General features: G+C 37.3%; 2 protein-coding genes and 1 long non-coding RNA gene across 4 annotated transcripts; all 3 read right to left on the bottom strand.

Moving 5' to 3' along the window:
• Positions 1-120: 120 nt before the first annotated feature.
• LOC113706944 (uncharacterized) lies at positions 121-3,659 on the bottom strand. Of its 2 annotated transcripts, XR_011817915.1 has the most exons (4): positions 2,878-3,659; positions 2,275-2,362; positions 660-770; positions 121-524 (listed from the first exon to the last, which is right to left on the bottom strand). It is a non-coding gene; the product is annotated as an uncharacterized lncRNA (long non-coding RNA). The 2 variants fall into 2 exon arrangements; XR_003452132.2 differs by having other exon boundaries at positions 2,275-3,658.
• A 1,608-nt stretch (positions 3,660-5,267) lies between these two features.
• Positions 5,268-6,772, bottom strand: LOC113706939 (cyclin-dependent kinases regulatory subunit 1). The gene is made up of 4 exons (XM_027229025.2): positions 6,624-6,772; positions 6,431-6,533; positions 6,259-6,319; positions 5,268-5,648 (listed from the first exon to the last, which is right to left on the bottom strand). The coding sequence occupies exons 2-4, from the start codon at positions 6,481-6,483 to the stop codon at positions 5,496-5,498; spliced, it is 267 nt and encodes an 88-aa protein (XP_027084826.1). The 5' UTR covers positions 6,484-6,533; positions 6,624-6,772; the 3' UTR covers positions 5,268-5,495.
• A 711-nt stretch (positions 6,773-7,483) lies between these two features.
• On the bottom strand, positions 7,484-15,930 carry LOC113706931 (uncharacterized). The gene is made up of 18 exons (XM_027229011.2): positions 14,550-15,930; positions 14,367-14,453; positions 14,081-14,276; positions 13,883-13,988; positions 13,096-13,188; positions 12,824-12,905; positions 12,584-12,643; positions 12,341-12,393; positions 11,977-12,143; positions 11,431-11,641; positions 10,584-10,641; positions 10,421-10,477; positions 9,254-9,487; positions 8,655-8,719; positions 8,507-8,563; positions 8,337-8,430; positions 8,090-8,230; positions 7,484-7,995 (listed from the first exon to the last, which is right to left on the bottom strand). Exons 1-18 carry the CDS (start codon positions 15,495-15,497, stop codon positions 7,900-7,902), a joined length of 2,805 nt encoding a protein of 934 aa, XP_027084812.2. The 5' UTR covers positions 15,498-15,930; the 3' UTR covers positions 7,484-7,899.
• Positions 15,931-16,716: the final 786 nt, after the last annotated feature.

The raw sequence follows: 16,716 nt of genomic DNA, 5'->3' as shown, positions 1-16,716 counted from the left end.
TTTTGAAAATTTTTTAAATCTTCCGGGCAAAGACAAATTGGTTGGACCTTATTTTAAAAAATGATCTTTTTTATTAGTTTTACTCTAAAAATTTTAAATTATGTTAGTAAACACTAAATATTAAATACTCACCAATCACCATTTTATTACAAGATCGTACAAGTAAATCTAAAGGCGACAAATAATTATCAACAGAATCCATAATGTGGTCAATTTGCTCCCCACTTCCAAGATTCTGGTAACACACAGACAGAAGAAGGGCCCCTAAATAAATGTATACTTCTTGCAAAAATGCAAATACATTTCTCCATCAATGGAAGAAGTAGCCTTTTCATCACCTGAAAATAACAGCTTTCTACTCGAAATAGTAAAAGGCCCACAAAACATATTATTTCTTCGGGTAAGATTGATGATCAGGTCCAATGTCGCGCGATCCGGTGTTGATATACGGTCCACGGAAGGTTGCCTGAGGTGGTAGAGGCTTTGATGAATCAATAACAGGTTTCATCTTCGATGATCTAGATCTGGGTATGAAACAGGAATACAGGTCAACCAGCAAATCAGCAGCACAATTAGCTAGTATTACTCATACTGCAAAAGCGATTTTCTTGGTATTTACAACATGTTAATTTTCTTATATAGGCAATGATATTTCTTACGCCATGAAAAAGGGAAATGCTAATCCTGCAGCAGCAAAAACCACTAGCCCTGTAGCAACAATGGCATTTCGCTTCCGGGACATCAAGGTTGCAGAAGTGAAAAAGAACAACCTGCAAAGAAACAAGAAAATACCAAAGCAATAACGAACTTTGGTAAGGTTCTAAAAAGTGAGAAACATACATAAACAGGTCAACTAGCAAATCCCGTCCTCAATGAATTGCATAAAACCTTCAGAAATTTCAGGGTATAAAGTTTGTGCCGCAAATCTAGAGGCAAATTGATAAACCAAAACTTGAGGATCTGACCTAGGGGTACAACATCTTTCGAGTCACCGTGGTTATTTTTGCTTTCTGTCCTAGAATATTTGAAGCTACTAGCAAAAGAACACTAACAAAGCAAATTGCTCCCAGACTGAAATTAAAAAGATCTGCAGTTCAAAGAAAGTAGCTGTAAGATGAACAAGAAAGTTTAGGTCATGTCAATGCAAAGATATTTCAGGAACTCTACTGCAGTCTATATATGTAAGGGGAATAAGAAAGTTAAGATGCTATATCAATGCAAAGATGTTACCATGATGCCATTATTCCATTGAAATGGAGACTCTATGGCGTACTTCAACATGATTGTCAAACAAATACAGTACAGAACTCCATCAAATGGCAGTTTGTACACATAACTATTTGCACTTGACCAGACAAGCACAAGGGAATAACAGAGACAAAAGCAAAAAAGAGGCAAAACATAAGAAAAGGGCACCCCAGAAAACTCTGACTCTGATTTCTGTAAATCTAGCAAACTTAAAAGAGTATTCGTGGTTAAGCAGATGATAACTCGTGAACCTTAGTATCAAATTCTCCAAGTAAAAATTAATGCTCGATATTATCTACGATCATCCAAGTACACATACCAACAGAATTGACAGATAATGCACACAAAAAAAGGCAACTCAAATGGTATTTCCACCTAGCAAACATCCCTTAAAAGGGTACATGACAAAAATAGTGTACTAAATGTAAGCAAAAGAACAGACTGCCATCTTTCATCAGATATGCTTGTTGCCTATAACTAGCATTATTTGCAATCTTATTGGAGAGAGCAAAATAACTAGCGGAACCTAGTTATCAGGAAATGTCAGATCACGTCCGATCAAAGCTGCATGTATCCAACATAAAGTAGCTAGAAACACGGATTGACGCTACAAGCAAGGGAAAAACCATGATCCCAACAACAACCATCATCAGATGCAGCAACAGACAATAAAAATTTTCTATCCAGAAACCATCTGTCTCCTTCAGCAAGACCCTCGTTCTAGTGTCCACATTTAAACATCTTCAATAAGTCTAATGTCTTAAGGTTCTAATAGTAATCGACATCATGTTGGGAGGAACTACTAGTTCCCTTAGCAACAGTCCAAAACCACCCACTGAAAACGAAAAACAAACGGGAAAAGCCAAACAGGAGCTAGCTAGCTATTCAAGAAATCCCTGTATCCCTAATTTCAATTATTGCCTTCAACAATTTCGTTAGGATCAACTAGAAGAAATCATTACATTCAATTACGCTATGACAAATCCAGATTTTCGATATATTTTGTGTTTGCAAAGATTAATTTACCTGGAAACTTAATTGGAGTTAGAATCGAAGGTGTTGAATGACGTCGTTTCGCCGGTGACGGTCGCTAGGACTCAGCCGCTGTCAAAATCTTGAATCCACATACCTTATTGTTAATTGTTTGGGGGGAAAATTGCCAATTTAGTTCCTAAACTTTTTTTTTCTGTCGATTTAGTCCCTATACATTATTTATAGCCAATTTAATCCCTAAACTTATATTTCGGTTCCAATCAAGGAGCTTCACGGCGGAGCCACCGCATAATTTCCATCAGCTTCCCAATCGAGCAACCCATAAGGGGTATTTTCGAAACTTCCATTCTGGAGCCTTTACCAAAATTAACCGAAACAAAAGTCCTATGAGAAATACCCACCCAAAACCCAAAATGAAAACAAAAAAATTTCTTGGGCAAAAATTTCTTGCTCAGCTCTCACAGAAGAGGGGTGGTGGCCTTGTGGCTTTCTTTCGAATCTTGGAAGAATTTTTGAAAAGTTCTCACTAAAAAATCTGAATGCATCCCATGTTTGTGTTTTATCATCTAAATCTTCTTAATCTTCAGCCAACCAATTGATAGAATAAATGCAAATGAGAATCACAAGTAGGAATACCAGTAACAAAGGGCGGCGCTGCCCTTGATCCGGGCAGAAGAAAGAAGCCCTCAGAGGCTAGAGCCCGTACAAGAAACACCCAAGGTGATGCACTTCTTTCAGAAAGCACAAAAACACGCACAACACCCACTAAAATACAACTCTAACACGTTTCACAAAATGGTGGCTTCAGCTTCAATCATCCCATCAAACCCAACCGCCACCGCCAAATTTCCCACCACCTCAACCGCTGCCACCACCTCTCTCTCCCCACCCTCCTCCCTCAAATTCGCCTCAATTTCGCCAAACTATCCCTCCACTAAACCCCTCATTTCCCATTCTGCTCTTCCCCATTTCCAACACAAGCCCCTTTCCGCCATCACTCCCCCCAACGCCTCCACCACTCCTCCTCCCACCGTCACCGCTTCCATTTTTCATGGCATCTGCTACGTTGTCGGCGACAACATAGACACTGACCAAATCATTGCCGCCAAGTATCTTACCCTGGTCCTCTCCAACCCGGAAGAATACAAAAAGCTCAAGTCCTATGCTCTAACCGGACTTCCCTCTTCCTACCAGACCCGTTTTGTTGAACCGGATCAATTCAAATCGAATTACTCCATCGTCATCGGTGGTGACAATTTCGGATGTGGGTCGTCTCGTAAGCACGCCCCGGTGGTGCTAGGCGCGGCAGGAGTGGCAGCGGTGGTGGCGGAATCTTATGCGAGGATTTTCTTCAAGAATTCTGTGGCGACTGGAGAAATTTTTTTGTTTTCATTTTGGGTTTTGGGTGGGTATTTCTCATAGGACTTTCGTTTCGGTTAATTTTGGTAAAGGCTCCAGAATGGAAATTCCGAAAATACCCCTTCTGGGTTGCTCGATTGGGAAGCTGATGGAAATTATGCGGTGGCTCCGCCGTGAAGCTCCTTGATTGGAACCGAAATATAAGTTTAGGGATTAAATTGGCTATAAATAATGTATAGGGACTAAATCGACAGAAAAAAAAAGTTTAGGGACTAAATTGGCGATTTTCCCTTGTTTGGGGCCCGATTAACAAGAATTGCTCCCTCGCCTCTTTGACCCGACCCACCCAAATATTCCAACGTTTTCCCTTTTCCTCGCCTCCTTTTGCCAGCCTTTTATTTACTTGTTTTTTTCCTCTGGCTTTTGCCAACCGCATTTAACAAATTTGTAGGCGTCAGCTCGTTAAAGAGTTCTAATTAATAAAGGACAAAATTTTCTTGTTTTATTGTAGTTCCTTTGCTTGATTTTGTTGCAATCTGAATAATCATAATGACTGAATTTCATGATAAATATTCCATTTAAGTTCTGAACTTCTCGTGTTAAAAATATTTGTTTTTAATTACTATCTGGCCTAAGGTTGTGAAAAATGCATCTGTTGTACTTTGTCTATTAAAAAGTGTATTTTGTAAAAGAGATCGCATGAAAAAATGAATCTGATATTTTTTGCAGCAATTGACTTCCTCCCTTAGTCTCGACTTTATTTAGCATCTTTTTTTTTGTTTCCTCTTTTTTGGGGAAAACTGGCACCTAATTGTTTCGCAATCTATTACCATTCCGAAAAATGGCACTTACCGTATGTTTTGCCATAAACATACCCAGGCATATCAGTTGATTCCATCCAGCAGAAATAAGGTAAAACCAACCACCGATTCTACACAAGAAATCACAATAGTCTACCCAAAGTAAAGGAATCCCAATCCTATATATTTTCGGGTTAAAAACAAATTAAAAGAATTCCAATCCGATGTGTTTGCGGGTTAAAAATAGCTCATTCGGACATCGAGTGTATTCAACATTCCTTTGCATCAGCAACCAAACAGAGTAAGAAAAGCACAACAAAAGCAGAGTAAGACAACAAGAGCAAATGAAGGTATAACAACTATCGTATTGCAGGAAAAGTATCCAACTGCAGCTTCTTGCTAGAGCACTTTCTTAACGCCTATGGAATTCAGAAAAATCTATCAGGCCTGTTTTTTGTGTAATCACCATCGAAGTGGATACATTACAAGTCTCTTCAACAAAGAATTCTAATAGTTCTCCGTGAAGATTTTTGGACCCAAACCCCAAAAATGTAAGTGCTAATGTAGGGTAAATAGTAATAGAGAACCTTCTGGACCTATCCATCTGTGCACACAAATGAATTTACACTCAAAGGAGAAAAAAATTCAACTGACCAAAAAGACAAAGCATGTTATGATAGATCAACAGAGGAACAACACCAGAAAACACAAAAACACGACAAAGCAACAACGCACCACAATTCAGCGAAGCCCAATGGGTTTGTGGTGACTGGTGTCATCCAAAGTACGCAAACCAGTACATTTGGAATCAAACTTCAGTACAACATCCAAATACCAGTATTAAGTACTTTCCAACTACTAAAGATGTTAACCAAAAAAAGAAAGACATTAAAGACATTAAAACGAGGTTTCAACATCCAAGAATCCACATTTAAGAGTATAAAGTAATACTACTAGAGTTTACATTTCCAACATGTCTAAACAACTTCTGGAACAACACAGTAAGATGATAGCATTTTATATAGCCATAGGCTCATTTCTAGAGGAAATGAAAGCAAGTATTCAACGATGCAAAGGAACAACAGCAGCAGTTGTTCACTTAGCAGTCACACCCTGCTGAGCCTGATTCTCCTGCTGCTGCTGATAGTTGAGTGGCCTCCTGAAGAGCATGATGTGTGGCTCTGGTCGGTGAATCGCGTAATGGACCCACCCTCGGCTCTGCTGGACCCCAATTGCCCTCCATTCATTCTAGTAGCAACACGAAATGGGGAAAAAAAGAAAGGAATTAGATACTAATCTTGATTGAAGTCCAGAAACCGTAAAGCCATTCAATTTCATACAAGCAATATAGAGACCAATAACAACAGAAACAACTGTATTAATGTCATTTGAGTAAAGCATAATTCTAAGACAGACTGCAACTTAACATCATCATTCATCAGGAAAACCAACTCCTCCAAATTCTGGGCTTTCATCAGCGAGTGTAAGCTCAGAAATGTAAATAGAATTTCCCAGTGTACAGCTGAATTGAGATTTGCATAATTGCATAGAAGCTTAGAGAGACGATTTTCAAATTCTCGTTATATACTGAATTAAAATTAGAAAAAATATCATACTTCGATCTATCATTAGGAGAACCTAGATTTTCATCTCTGAAGTACAATCATTTTTCCCCACACCAAAAAGTTCACATAATTCATTTCGATAGATCGATTATTAATTTAAAAAACAAAAAAGAGCACCTAATTTATCGCAAGTGACTAACAGGGAAAATATGTAAAATTTTAGGGGGGAAAAGTAAACACCAAAACCCTAAGTTAATAAGTAAATTTAGAAGGTAAACATAAAAACTTCATACTTCAGAGAGAAGCCGATTCTTGGGAAGCAACTTCGCCACTTCAGGAGGAAGAACCACATGCCTGAATTATCATCACAATAAAAAAAAAATCAATTCAGAAACTTCATTCATTTCTGAAAAAAAAAATGGAACACATATAACGGATAATAATTACTTAAAAATGATTCTTCACCTGTACTCGTATGTATCATCGAAGTACTTCTCGGAATATTGGATCTGTCCCATTTTTCACTTTCCGATCGTCGGAAAACACAAAATCAACTGCTTAAATTGATCTGTAAACCACAAAACAATTACTGAAGGCGGAAAAAACGAAAAAAAGAAGAAGATAAATATGAAGCATAATTGGTTCAAATCGAGCATACCTTCCCGGGCGAGCGAGAACCAGAAATAAAGAGAGGGAGAAAATGGATACGAAAATAGTGGGAAATAGAGGGAGAAAGTGTAGTAGAGACTAGAGACTGAGAGACTGGATAGGTTTCTGCCTTTCTGATGGGTTGAGACTGGGAGGGCGGAATTGGGAATTAACGGATTAAGCAAATATATACTATTAATTTTTTTTGACACTATTTCCGGTAGGAAGAAAATTACAGAATATGATTTTGGAATTTGAATTTCAAATCTTAAAATGCTTTTCCCGCTCTGGTGCGTGCTTTTTGTGTGTGGTTTGTGTGCTTGTTACAGTGCTGAATAAACTAACCCCAACGACAAGAGACAAGAATGAAGGGAAGGCAATCGTTTTGGAAGGTTGATGGTCAAGATTTGATTAAAAAAAATATATAAGATTCAGATTTTATCTTATACATTATTTTTCATATTACGTGTAGATTTTACAAAATTTTATTCTATAATTACACATTGTGCAAAGTGAATTACATCATATTAAATTGAGTTACATCTTGTGCATTTTACACAAAATCGCTCCGAACAATTTTTCTGATGACTGTTTGGACCCCTTGTTCCCACGACAACGTTTTAGCAGTAATTAGTGTCTTATAATTATAACAATTTCCTCAATTTGCTGCAACATTTGTTTGATTTCTAGCATTTTTTTCGAAGAAGATATTGGTGGTAGTAGTAGCATAACATTTGTTTCCTACAAAACAATACAACTTGCACAATCAATAATAGTTTTTACATCTATTATGGTATAAGCTCAAATCAGAACAAATTATGTCATACCCAAAATCTGTTCAAGCATTATGCAGATATTGCATCAAAAGAATTGACCGACAGGAACAAAAATCATATGATATATACATCTCCAGAGGTTTGGCAAAATTGGAGCTGATACAGCATGATCAAATGACTGTCAAAATTCTGAACTATTTGAAATCTTTCTCTGTTTCTCAATTTAAATATAAAGATTCCATAATCTAAACCTATAAACTATGTGCCCATCGACTATAGACATCATCACTGAAGTTTTTTTTTTTTTCCAACCCTGTTCGATTCTATACCAAAAAGTTTGCTAACGCAAATACAAACTACAGTTTCTGTATAGGAGCAGACTTGATACTGCTCCATTCTGTACATCTACCAAAATCAACTTTGAACTATTTACACTATCAAGCGTCTGGCGCAAACCCAGAAAAGGGCCCTGATAAACTAAAACTGTCTTTACACAAAATCATACATTCTTCAGTCTGGAGAAATCCCAACCCTGGCCACGCTCCTCTGCAGGACTGTCGTTCCTTGGAATATCATCATCTGATAGTCCTTTTTGAATTGCTTCAGCTGGAAGGCAAAAGATTACACAGTTAAATGAAATTTGAAACTTTCTTTAACCAAAAGGAAAAGAATAGAACAACAACAGCAGAAGAAGACATACCTGCTCCGCCGTTATCTTCTGAAAGCCAAATTTGTTCTTCCAAATGCATTCTGCTTCAGGGGCAGCGGGAAGCACCAGGTCCCTTACATTCAGAGATGCCAGCAGGTTTTCAATACAAAAAAATAGCGACTGAAAGTATCCCTGAAGAGACAAAAATTGAATTTATATCAATAGATCCACAAAAAAGACTTCAATGAAGTCAGCAGGCTATATGTGTAAAATTCACTAAAGACTTCACTGAACTTGCCTTGCCTTGAAAGGCAGTACTCGTTGCAACTAGTGGGATTTCTGCCACGTCCTGTCCAAATACACGAAAGATTCCAGCAGACACCACTGTAGAGCTGCACAATCAAAAAACATTAGCGTAGGAATTAAATAAGACGTGCGAGAGAAATAGTCTTTTAGAAAGAAACATACTTCACTGTTAGCACAGCACAGTACATCCCTGCAAAATCTTGATCTCTATTGCTTCTCCTGCACAGCACCATAAGTTGCAAAATCTTATCTCCAACTTACAGCACCAAAAAAGACACCATAATTATGTATTAAAGCAATTGTTACTTACCCATAGACCATGACAGGGATGAGATCACGGCCTTTGTTGGAATCTCCAATGGGATCAAAACGGTCCTATAGCACAATGCAAGATTGAAAATGTAACATAAGATTGTCTGAAATCCACACAGGATCATCAGCATATACAGTTAAAAACACATAACAACTTCAGCAGACAAAATGGTATCCTCAATGATGCATCAGTTTTAGATGTCAACATCAAAGATGCTTGGAAGATACTACTTTCTGAAAGGATTAAATTTTCAAGACATTGATTTAACACAGATTTACGACGCTCTTTAACAGAACAAATTCTTTTTACAAGAATATCTGCTGCAATCCAAGTTTATAAACAAATAGTGGTCATGGGACTCTTGCTTAAAAAGAATAGACTGATATGGCAAAGTCCTCTTAAGGCTCCTGGTTTTGGATATTTTTACTGGTAAGTAGTGTATACATTCTCTTAGAGGAAGTTATCTGATGATAGTTTTGCCAGAGTCATGATTATCTATCACTAGAAATGAAAATGAGCCTAAAAGAGAAAAACAAAATAAATTTCACATCTGTAAACTATATCAATTATCAAATACCAGGGATATCTGTACTCACATGAAAAACTGAAACAGCACCAGACAACCACTTCCTATTTTCTTCAGAAGCTGCTTTCCCTAGAAGAAGTCTCCACGAAATTTTATCCTCTGCACCCTGATCTTCACATTTCTGCTGTATCATACTTAACAGAAAATAAGGAAGCTCCTTATCGCCATCACTAATGAGCTGCTGAAGCGCAGAATGAATACTGCTGCATTCTTTGGAACAGAACCAATTCTCGTTAGGCAACTCCTGTAACATGCGGGAAAACTGTCAGTGCAAAGCAATCATGAAATATGCAAACATTTAGCACCACACCCAGTAAATAACTTATATCTCTTTCCAGTTCCCAAATGTACTTGAAAAGGTTATTTTGCACAACTAGAACTTAATGATCACATAGTAGTCTATATTGCACGAGCATAACAGGTAGTAATAAGTTTACTCTCGTTTCATCTTAATTTCTACTACATTTATTTATCATGAAAAGTTCATTCCACTGTCAGGTATACTAACTTATATTGTGCAAATTGCTTTCTACACTCTTTTTGGTTTTAAATTTAAGATTCCCACAATTTAACGTTTGAAGAAAAGAAAAAGGAAACCTTTAACCATGGTACAGTAATAAAGTGAAGACAACAAGACTTGAGACAATCTTCCGAACTTGAAAATTATGCACAGTAATACTAACTCGAATGATAAGTAAAAATGATATTCCCCATGCTGTGCTAGTAAATAAGGCAGTTAATGATAGTCTTATTTATCAAGACAGATATACAAGCATAAAATGCAATAATATGCATAGAACTATTTAGATAAATATGTTCACATAAATATATGTCCTGGCATGTATAAAAATTACTTTGTACAAAAATGTCAGATGAAAATTAAGCAGCTTTATTGACTTAGTTTGCAAAAATTATTTGCATATTTATCGACCTAGGAGATATGGAAGGACAAAAGAAGGAATAGTTAGACTACAAACATCACAGAATTTGCACAAGTATGGCAGAGAATATGGAATTGCGGAGAAACTGAAATTTTTGAGATATGTTATGTTGCTTTAAAGGAGGCAAGGCACATTTTTGGCAGCCTATCATGAGAAGATTATTGCTGTAAAGCATATATAGATGCCAAAAAAACAAACTAGATTATTGCTGTAAAGATGACAAATAATCTGCAAACCTTTAGGTCATCCAGTCCATGCTCCTTCAAACATCCAACATGGTACTCCTTTTCACACTGAAAAAAGAAATAGCAGTCATCAGTTGTTGGCATATAAAAGTATTGATATATGATATAAACAATAAAGGAAAAAATATTATAAAAGAAAATAGGCTACAGGTACCTGATCGCAGAGAATAACTGTACGAGGACCGAAATCTGAACTGCTGAAATCATGACCCCTGCATGCACCAATGAGCAAATAATATCATCTTCATTTATGTTGGGGAAAGAGGAGTATGATTGGAGGTGTTTATTTTTCTATTTAAAATTTTTGGGCAGGACGATAAGGGAATCAGAAGAGTGGAAGGCTGATGATAGTTGATTATCTATATTAACAGTGCATTAGGGGCACAGGACTGCCCGTTTCTTTTACCCTTTTTTCCAAAAATCCAAAAAAAAAAAAAAAATCTTTCACAATTTTCTGGGGAGCCAAAGATAAATGCCTTACATAACCAGCCTTTGGAAGTCTTTAAGCAGAATCTTTTTGCAACTTTACAAGAAAGAATCTAAATAAATTCCTAAAATCAGCAGAAAAGGCAAATTCACATTGCACACATGACAATTTTATGTCCTTGATTTCAATCAACAATTCAAAGACATCATGAGTAAGAAATCCAGCATCTGCAATGTCAGTCTAATGTATACATATCCCATTCACTTGATAGTTAGAACACAAGCAAGTTAGTCGATGAGCATTAAGGACCAGTCTGGCAGAGTGCTCTCCAAAGTCAGTAGTTCAGGTTTTTCAGAACTGAAAATGCAAAGAGCGAGCTTCACAACCAACAAGATGTATTATTTTTGGTTATCCATCAAACTAATCCAGTTTTAGTTTAGGCCCTCGACAACCAGGAAACAAAATTTTTTAGCCCAAACCCTTTAGAGACACAAAAGTTAAATGGAAAGATACAGTAATACTTTGCAGTTTAAAACACTGTTTTTGACTAAAAAAGAAAAGACGCAGTGAAAACCTGCAAAGGACGCATCCACCAACTTCTGGCTCCAAAACTCCAACAATACGGACACATCGCTTTTTTACTTCCTCCACTGGATCGATCCCAGCAACCCTTCCAGCAGCTACTGCATTGGCATTGTGCTCCACAAATTTCTCCTTTTCAATCATATTCAAACAATATCTACAGTACCAATTATCCTTGGGGATGCTTGGAAGATTAACACACTCTGCAACAGAAACCAAAGAAACAAATGAATAACTTATCTAGTGAAAAAGAGAATACAGATGCTAGTTATTAAGACAACCATGGAGTGTGTGCCTAAGAGGAGGGGAATGGGAGGTATGTTCATCTTGAGTTAAGATTATCTTTACAATGTCAAAATATGATAACAGATCAAAACTTCTGTCAGGCTTTGTACATTTAGCCAGTTTATTCCATCTAACCAAGGAAAAAAGGGAAAGAGGCTCAAAATGATTGAACTAACTTGATCAGAAAGATATATTAGCTAAAAGAAAAGTGCAGGAGGGAAAAAATCTTTGCATACTGGAACTAGATGTTCACCTTTGTGAAAAGCTCTAGGGCACATGTCACAGCACAAAAGCTCCCCCATGCCTTGGCAAATTGAACAGACATCATCACTGTCATCTGTAGATAACTGTATGTTTTTTTTAATTGCTAGAGACCACTCGTGGAGGGATACCCCATCAGGTGTGTAAATTTGGAGGTAACTGCCAGATACATGATAACTCAAGTTAACAAGGATTTTCCTTTTCGAAATTCAAGAGAAAAGATGATGATCAGCCAATTCAATCATGTAATATTGTAAAAAAAATTGTAAAAAGTCAATCCAATGAAGCAACATAAATTGCAGTGGCAAAATGTCCAGCTAGACAAGCTTACGGCGAGAAATGTATTAAGCACTCACGGCTTACGGCGAGAAGCACAACCAGCATGAGCCTCAAACTGTGAAGGACTGACCTGTTCATGATGATTGAAATGTAAATATTCCTAAAACATAAAATATAAAATATGGAAGATGAGAAATAAACTTCCCACTTGATTGGGGGGAGGGATGGGTTGGGTGGAATGGGGGGAGAGAGTGTAAGTGAGAGGTCCAGGGTTCAAGACCTCCCACTTACACTTTATTTAAAAAAAAAAAATCACTTACCACTCGATTGCAACAGTAGCAGAAGATCCCACTTCCTGACTTATAGCCTGAACCCAGAAGCTGTCCAACAAGAACTAAGTCAGAAAAAATCAATATTTAAACAGAAAGTAGTCAAATTGTTCTCCAAAAATTTGTGAAAGTGCAAAATATGTGCATGATAAATCTCTAGAAACAACACAATTAATTTTTTTCCACTAAACTAAATTACTCAATGAAATGCTAACTGATAGTTGCATATACCTTCCCCTTCGCATAGTAGCTTAATGGAGTACCATCAGCAGGACCAGCTTGCCCAAAGACCAACTTGTGCAGTCGCAAATCCCTATGCAGGAAGAATGAGAAAGAAAATGAAAATACAAAAGAACTAAAGAACACACCAAAATGGGGGAATAAAGGACGTGTATACCACAAACCATCTTCCAAATTTTTTAACAAAATAGTTAGCAATTATGCTACAATATACCAGAGTGAAATTATTATAAAAATTAAAAATTAAAAAAAAAGACACTTACTTTCTAGTGAGTCTTCCTTGGGTCGTATTTCGAGGACGACCACTTGAGGATGTTTTAGAAGCTGACTTTGTATTGGAGACAGGTAATGAGGGCCTGAAATAACAGAGAGAAAAATGCCAACTATCATATCATAAGAAAATGAGGAGTGAAACTGATTCTGTCTAGTTTACTATGCAGCCTAGAAATTAACCATGTAGTATGTAGGACAAAACTTAATTTATTTTGCTTTCATGCTGTGTCATCTGACATGAAAAATAACCACATGCACAACTTCAAGAATACCACATGCATCTACTGACTGTCAAATTTCTGACATGGAAAAACAACAAACTTGCCATACACCACTATCACACAGCAGGGTAACACTAGCTTATTGTCCTCAAGTGTAACCTAAGAAGGTTTTCCAGCTATACACATAAAATTGCCACCATAAGAGGCTATGCAGAACATGGTGTTTCTGTCATTCTGTTTCTCTTGTTCGTTAGCTGGTTAAAGCCATCCAACTGATGCAGCCAGCTTATTTATTTACATCTTACCAAGTATGTTGACTTCCTGTCCTGGTAATAATGTATTAAGCAAAAAATGGTTTGTTTGTTAGCAAATGTTTGACCAAATAATAAAGCACCAAACTCTATAATTCTCAACCATTGAAATACAGGTAGCATAACAGTAGACAAAAGTTCAAGCAAAAATATCAACGAGTAGAATTTCAAGGACATGCAGATTGCAGAAATGTAAGAAAATAAATCTGTTCACCAGCCAAAAACGCAAAAGTTTACAAGAATACCTGAAATTTGTATCAGTTAACTCAGTGGTCTTGTTTTCTGATTCTCTCAAAGCAACGCAAGATGCACAAAGCATAGGTCCATCAGGGGCAGCTTGATGCATAAATGCTGGAACGTGTTATAAGAGAACAACACATTAAAATTTCCTGAAAATGATGCAGCAAAAACTGATGTTTATGAATAAACTGTACTCCAATCACCTTTGCAGCCCAGGCAAAAGGTAGGTCTCGCCTGACCAATTGCACTCTGAACGGCGAGCTCCAAGGATTCAGCAGGTGCGTCCTTGCAGATATTCAGTATGTCTCGAAGGGATTTCCCATTCTCCAAGTATATGTACTCTGGCGGGCGCTTATTTCCACTTCCGGCATGCAACTCAAATTGATTAGGCGTCACAACCTACAATATCAAAGAAAACCAGTAATTAAATATATGCATCATTTCAGATCACCAGATCACCTCAATACCCATCGCAATCAAAACACTTACTTGGCTCCCATTGCAGTCTCGACAGTAGCACAACACTCCAGACCCCTTAATAACACCGCCAAGACATGTTCCACCCGCTTTACTCCCCTGAAAGTTAAAAGGAGAACAAAATTCAGTTAAGTATCAATCCATCATTGTACTGCAAATTGCAAGTAAATTTAAAAGGAGTTCTATGAAAATTACCCTTGAGCCACGGATGTAACGCACACGTAATCCCTCTAGGAAACCGGTCTCAAGAAGCTCTTTCAGTTTCGTTGGCGTCTTCTTAGACATCTTAATTTCGAGCTTGGACGTGGTAGGCAGAACATTTTCTGTCGGCTTCTCTGCCTCCACTTGCGGTGGCTCCACAACCTCCAGAGCCTCTTCCACCCTCGGGGCCATAGGCCCCTCCTCCGTCTTCAGGTCAAGAGCCTCCGCCTTCGGTTTCAATCCCGACTTAGTGAACCGCCTGAAATAAGTCTTTGCCACAGGTGCTGCCATTTTGGCTGCAGCTCCAGTTTGGACATCCATCGCAATGCCGACTACGTCAGCAGCATAAGGGGAATCCGCCTTGACTGCAGCTTCAGTTTCGACATCCATTGCAATGCCGACTACTTCAGCAGCACAAGAGGAATCCACCTTGACATTTTCCTCCTCTGCTATCTCCACCGAGTCTTCATTCACAGATTCCACGGTCCCATCCTTAGGTTCCTTAGTCATAGCACCCTCATTCTCCCCTTCCTCACCCAAGACTTTTCCCATATCACTCCCTTCTTTCTCCAATTCATCCTGTACCATGTTCTTTTTCTTCTCGTCATCACTGTTTCCATCCAGAATATCACTTTTAACCTCCTCTTCCTCAACGACTACCAACTCCACCTTCTTCTCCTCTTCAGCTACTTCGTTTTTTTCCTCTTTCTTATTCTTCTTGTTGATATTATGCTTATCAATGTTCCCGTCTGACTTCCTAATCAAAGGGCTATTCTGAGACCTGGTAACTCTTCTCTTCCCCAGAATAATCCCGCATTCAGCTTGTGCCTTCATCATCATGGCAAACTCCCTTTTCATTCCAGCCCTGATGGAAGACACCACAGTTTCACCGCTCTCAATCCCATTCGCATTCCCATCACCATTGCCATTCCCGTTCGCCATTGCAGCAGCAATACCTGATGTCTCCCACCAATTAATTTAGTCACCAAATCAAATCAAAACCACCACAGACAAGTAACATGGTCAGAATCAAAAGACAACCCTCTTCAACTTTCATAAATTGCAGCAAAACCCAGAAAACCGTTCAGAAAACGTATTCAAAAAACAAATTTTCTTAACTTCCAAGCTTCGGATTTAATTTCGATACAGAAGAGGTATCTATTTCTTACATACTTCCTTAATATTATCAAACATATGAAGTGTACTTCAGAATAAAATTTAAAAAAAATGGATTTAAGAAAGGATAGACAAGGATTGAAGAGTTTAGGGTTTTTTAAGGAATTGAAACGAGGAAAAATACTCCAATCAAATACGTTGAGATTGAATTGGAGATTTTACACACAGAGAGGAGAGAGAAGCAGAAGAGTCACCCACACATAAATAACTTTTGGTTTTGTAATATTCCATAAATACCCCTGTGGGGAAATTCTTGGAGAATTTAACATACAGTCCCTTATGTTTTTTTTTTTTTTTTTTTTTGTCAAAACAGTCCCTTATGTTTGGTTAACGCCGGAAGTGGATCTAGGTCTATTTTTCTTCTTTTGACAATGGATTTTAATATTTGTTTTATTAGGGTTCTTGTATCATTTTTTTAGTTATTTTTTTGGAGATTCCAAACATATTTGTGTCATGGACCCAATAAAATGTTTGTGTCTATATCAATCGTAACAAGTATCAATGAATCAAACCACCAGCCTTTGGATTTATGACCACCACTAAACCATTTAAGACTTGGTGGAACCCTTGCCTCTGATCAATTGCCATATTAAGTGGCTTCTTAAAAAATCCAAATGGGTGCGTAATATACCCATCTGGTTTGGTGGTGGTTCAGTCCCCATCGACCCCCCTAGATCCAATTGGATCTCCCATGTAGATTAGAATAGTGTAGGATACTATAGATAAAATGACGATTGACAAAAAAAAGTATCAATAAATCAATTTTTAATTTTGTGAAATTTGAAAATATAGGATAGATATCACTTGAAAATCCAATAGTTTCATAAGTTTTAACAGAAATATTATTATATTAATTTTCAACATAAGACATGCATATAATTATATTTCTTTACTTTAAAGTTTTTTAATATTAAATAAACAATTGTTCTCATGAAAAAGGGAATAAACTAATTTCCTTGTATTTATTCGATATTTAATAAATAAC

The sequence above is a fragment of the Coffea arabica genome, chromosome 1e (assembly GCF_036785885.1).
Source record: "Coffea arabica cultivar ET-39 chromosome 1e, Coffea Arabica ET-39 HiFi, whole genome shotgun sequence".
In the NCBI taxonomy this organism is placed as follows: domain Eukaryota; kingdom Viridiplantae; phylum Streptophyta; class Magnoliopsida; order Gentianales; family Rubiaceae; genus Coffea; species Coffea arabica.
The sequence above is the reverse complement of the archived record's forward strand: the minus strand, read 5'-3'. Positions and strand labels throughout refer to the sequence as shown.

Coding starts and splice junctions, on each gene's coding strand:
- LOC113706931 (XM_027229011.2), bottom strand. CDS start 15,497: ATGGCGAACGGGAATGGCAATGGTGATGGGAATGCGAATGGGATTGAG. Junction 12,644..12,823: donor GCTACTATGCGAAGGGGAAG/GTATATGCAACT, acceptor CTTGTTGGACAG/CTTCTGGGTTCAGGCTATAA. Junction 8,564..8,654: donor ATCCCTGTCATGGTCTATGG/GTAAGTAACAAT, acceptor GGTGCTGTGCAG/GAGAAGCAATAGAGATCAAG.
- LOC113706939 (XM_027229025.2), bottom strand. CDS start 6,483: ATGGGACAGATCCAATATTCCGAGAAGTACTTCGATGATACATACGAG. Junction 6,320..6,430: donor GATGATACATACGAGTACAG/GTGAAGAATCAT, acceptor ATGATAATTCAG/GCATGTGGTTCTTCCTCCTG. Junction 5,649..6,258: donor AGAATCGGCTTCTCTCTGAA/GTATGAAGTTTT, acceptor TGTTGCTACTAG/AATGAATGGAGGGCAATTGG.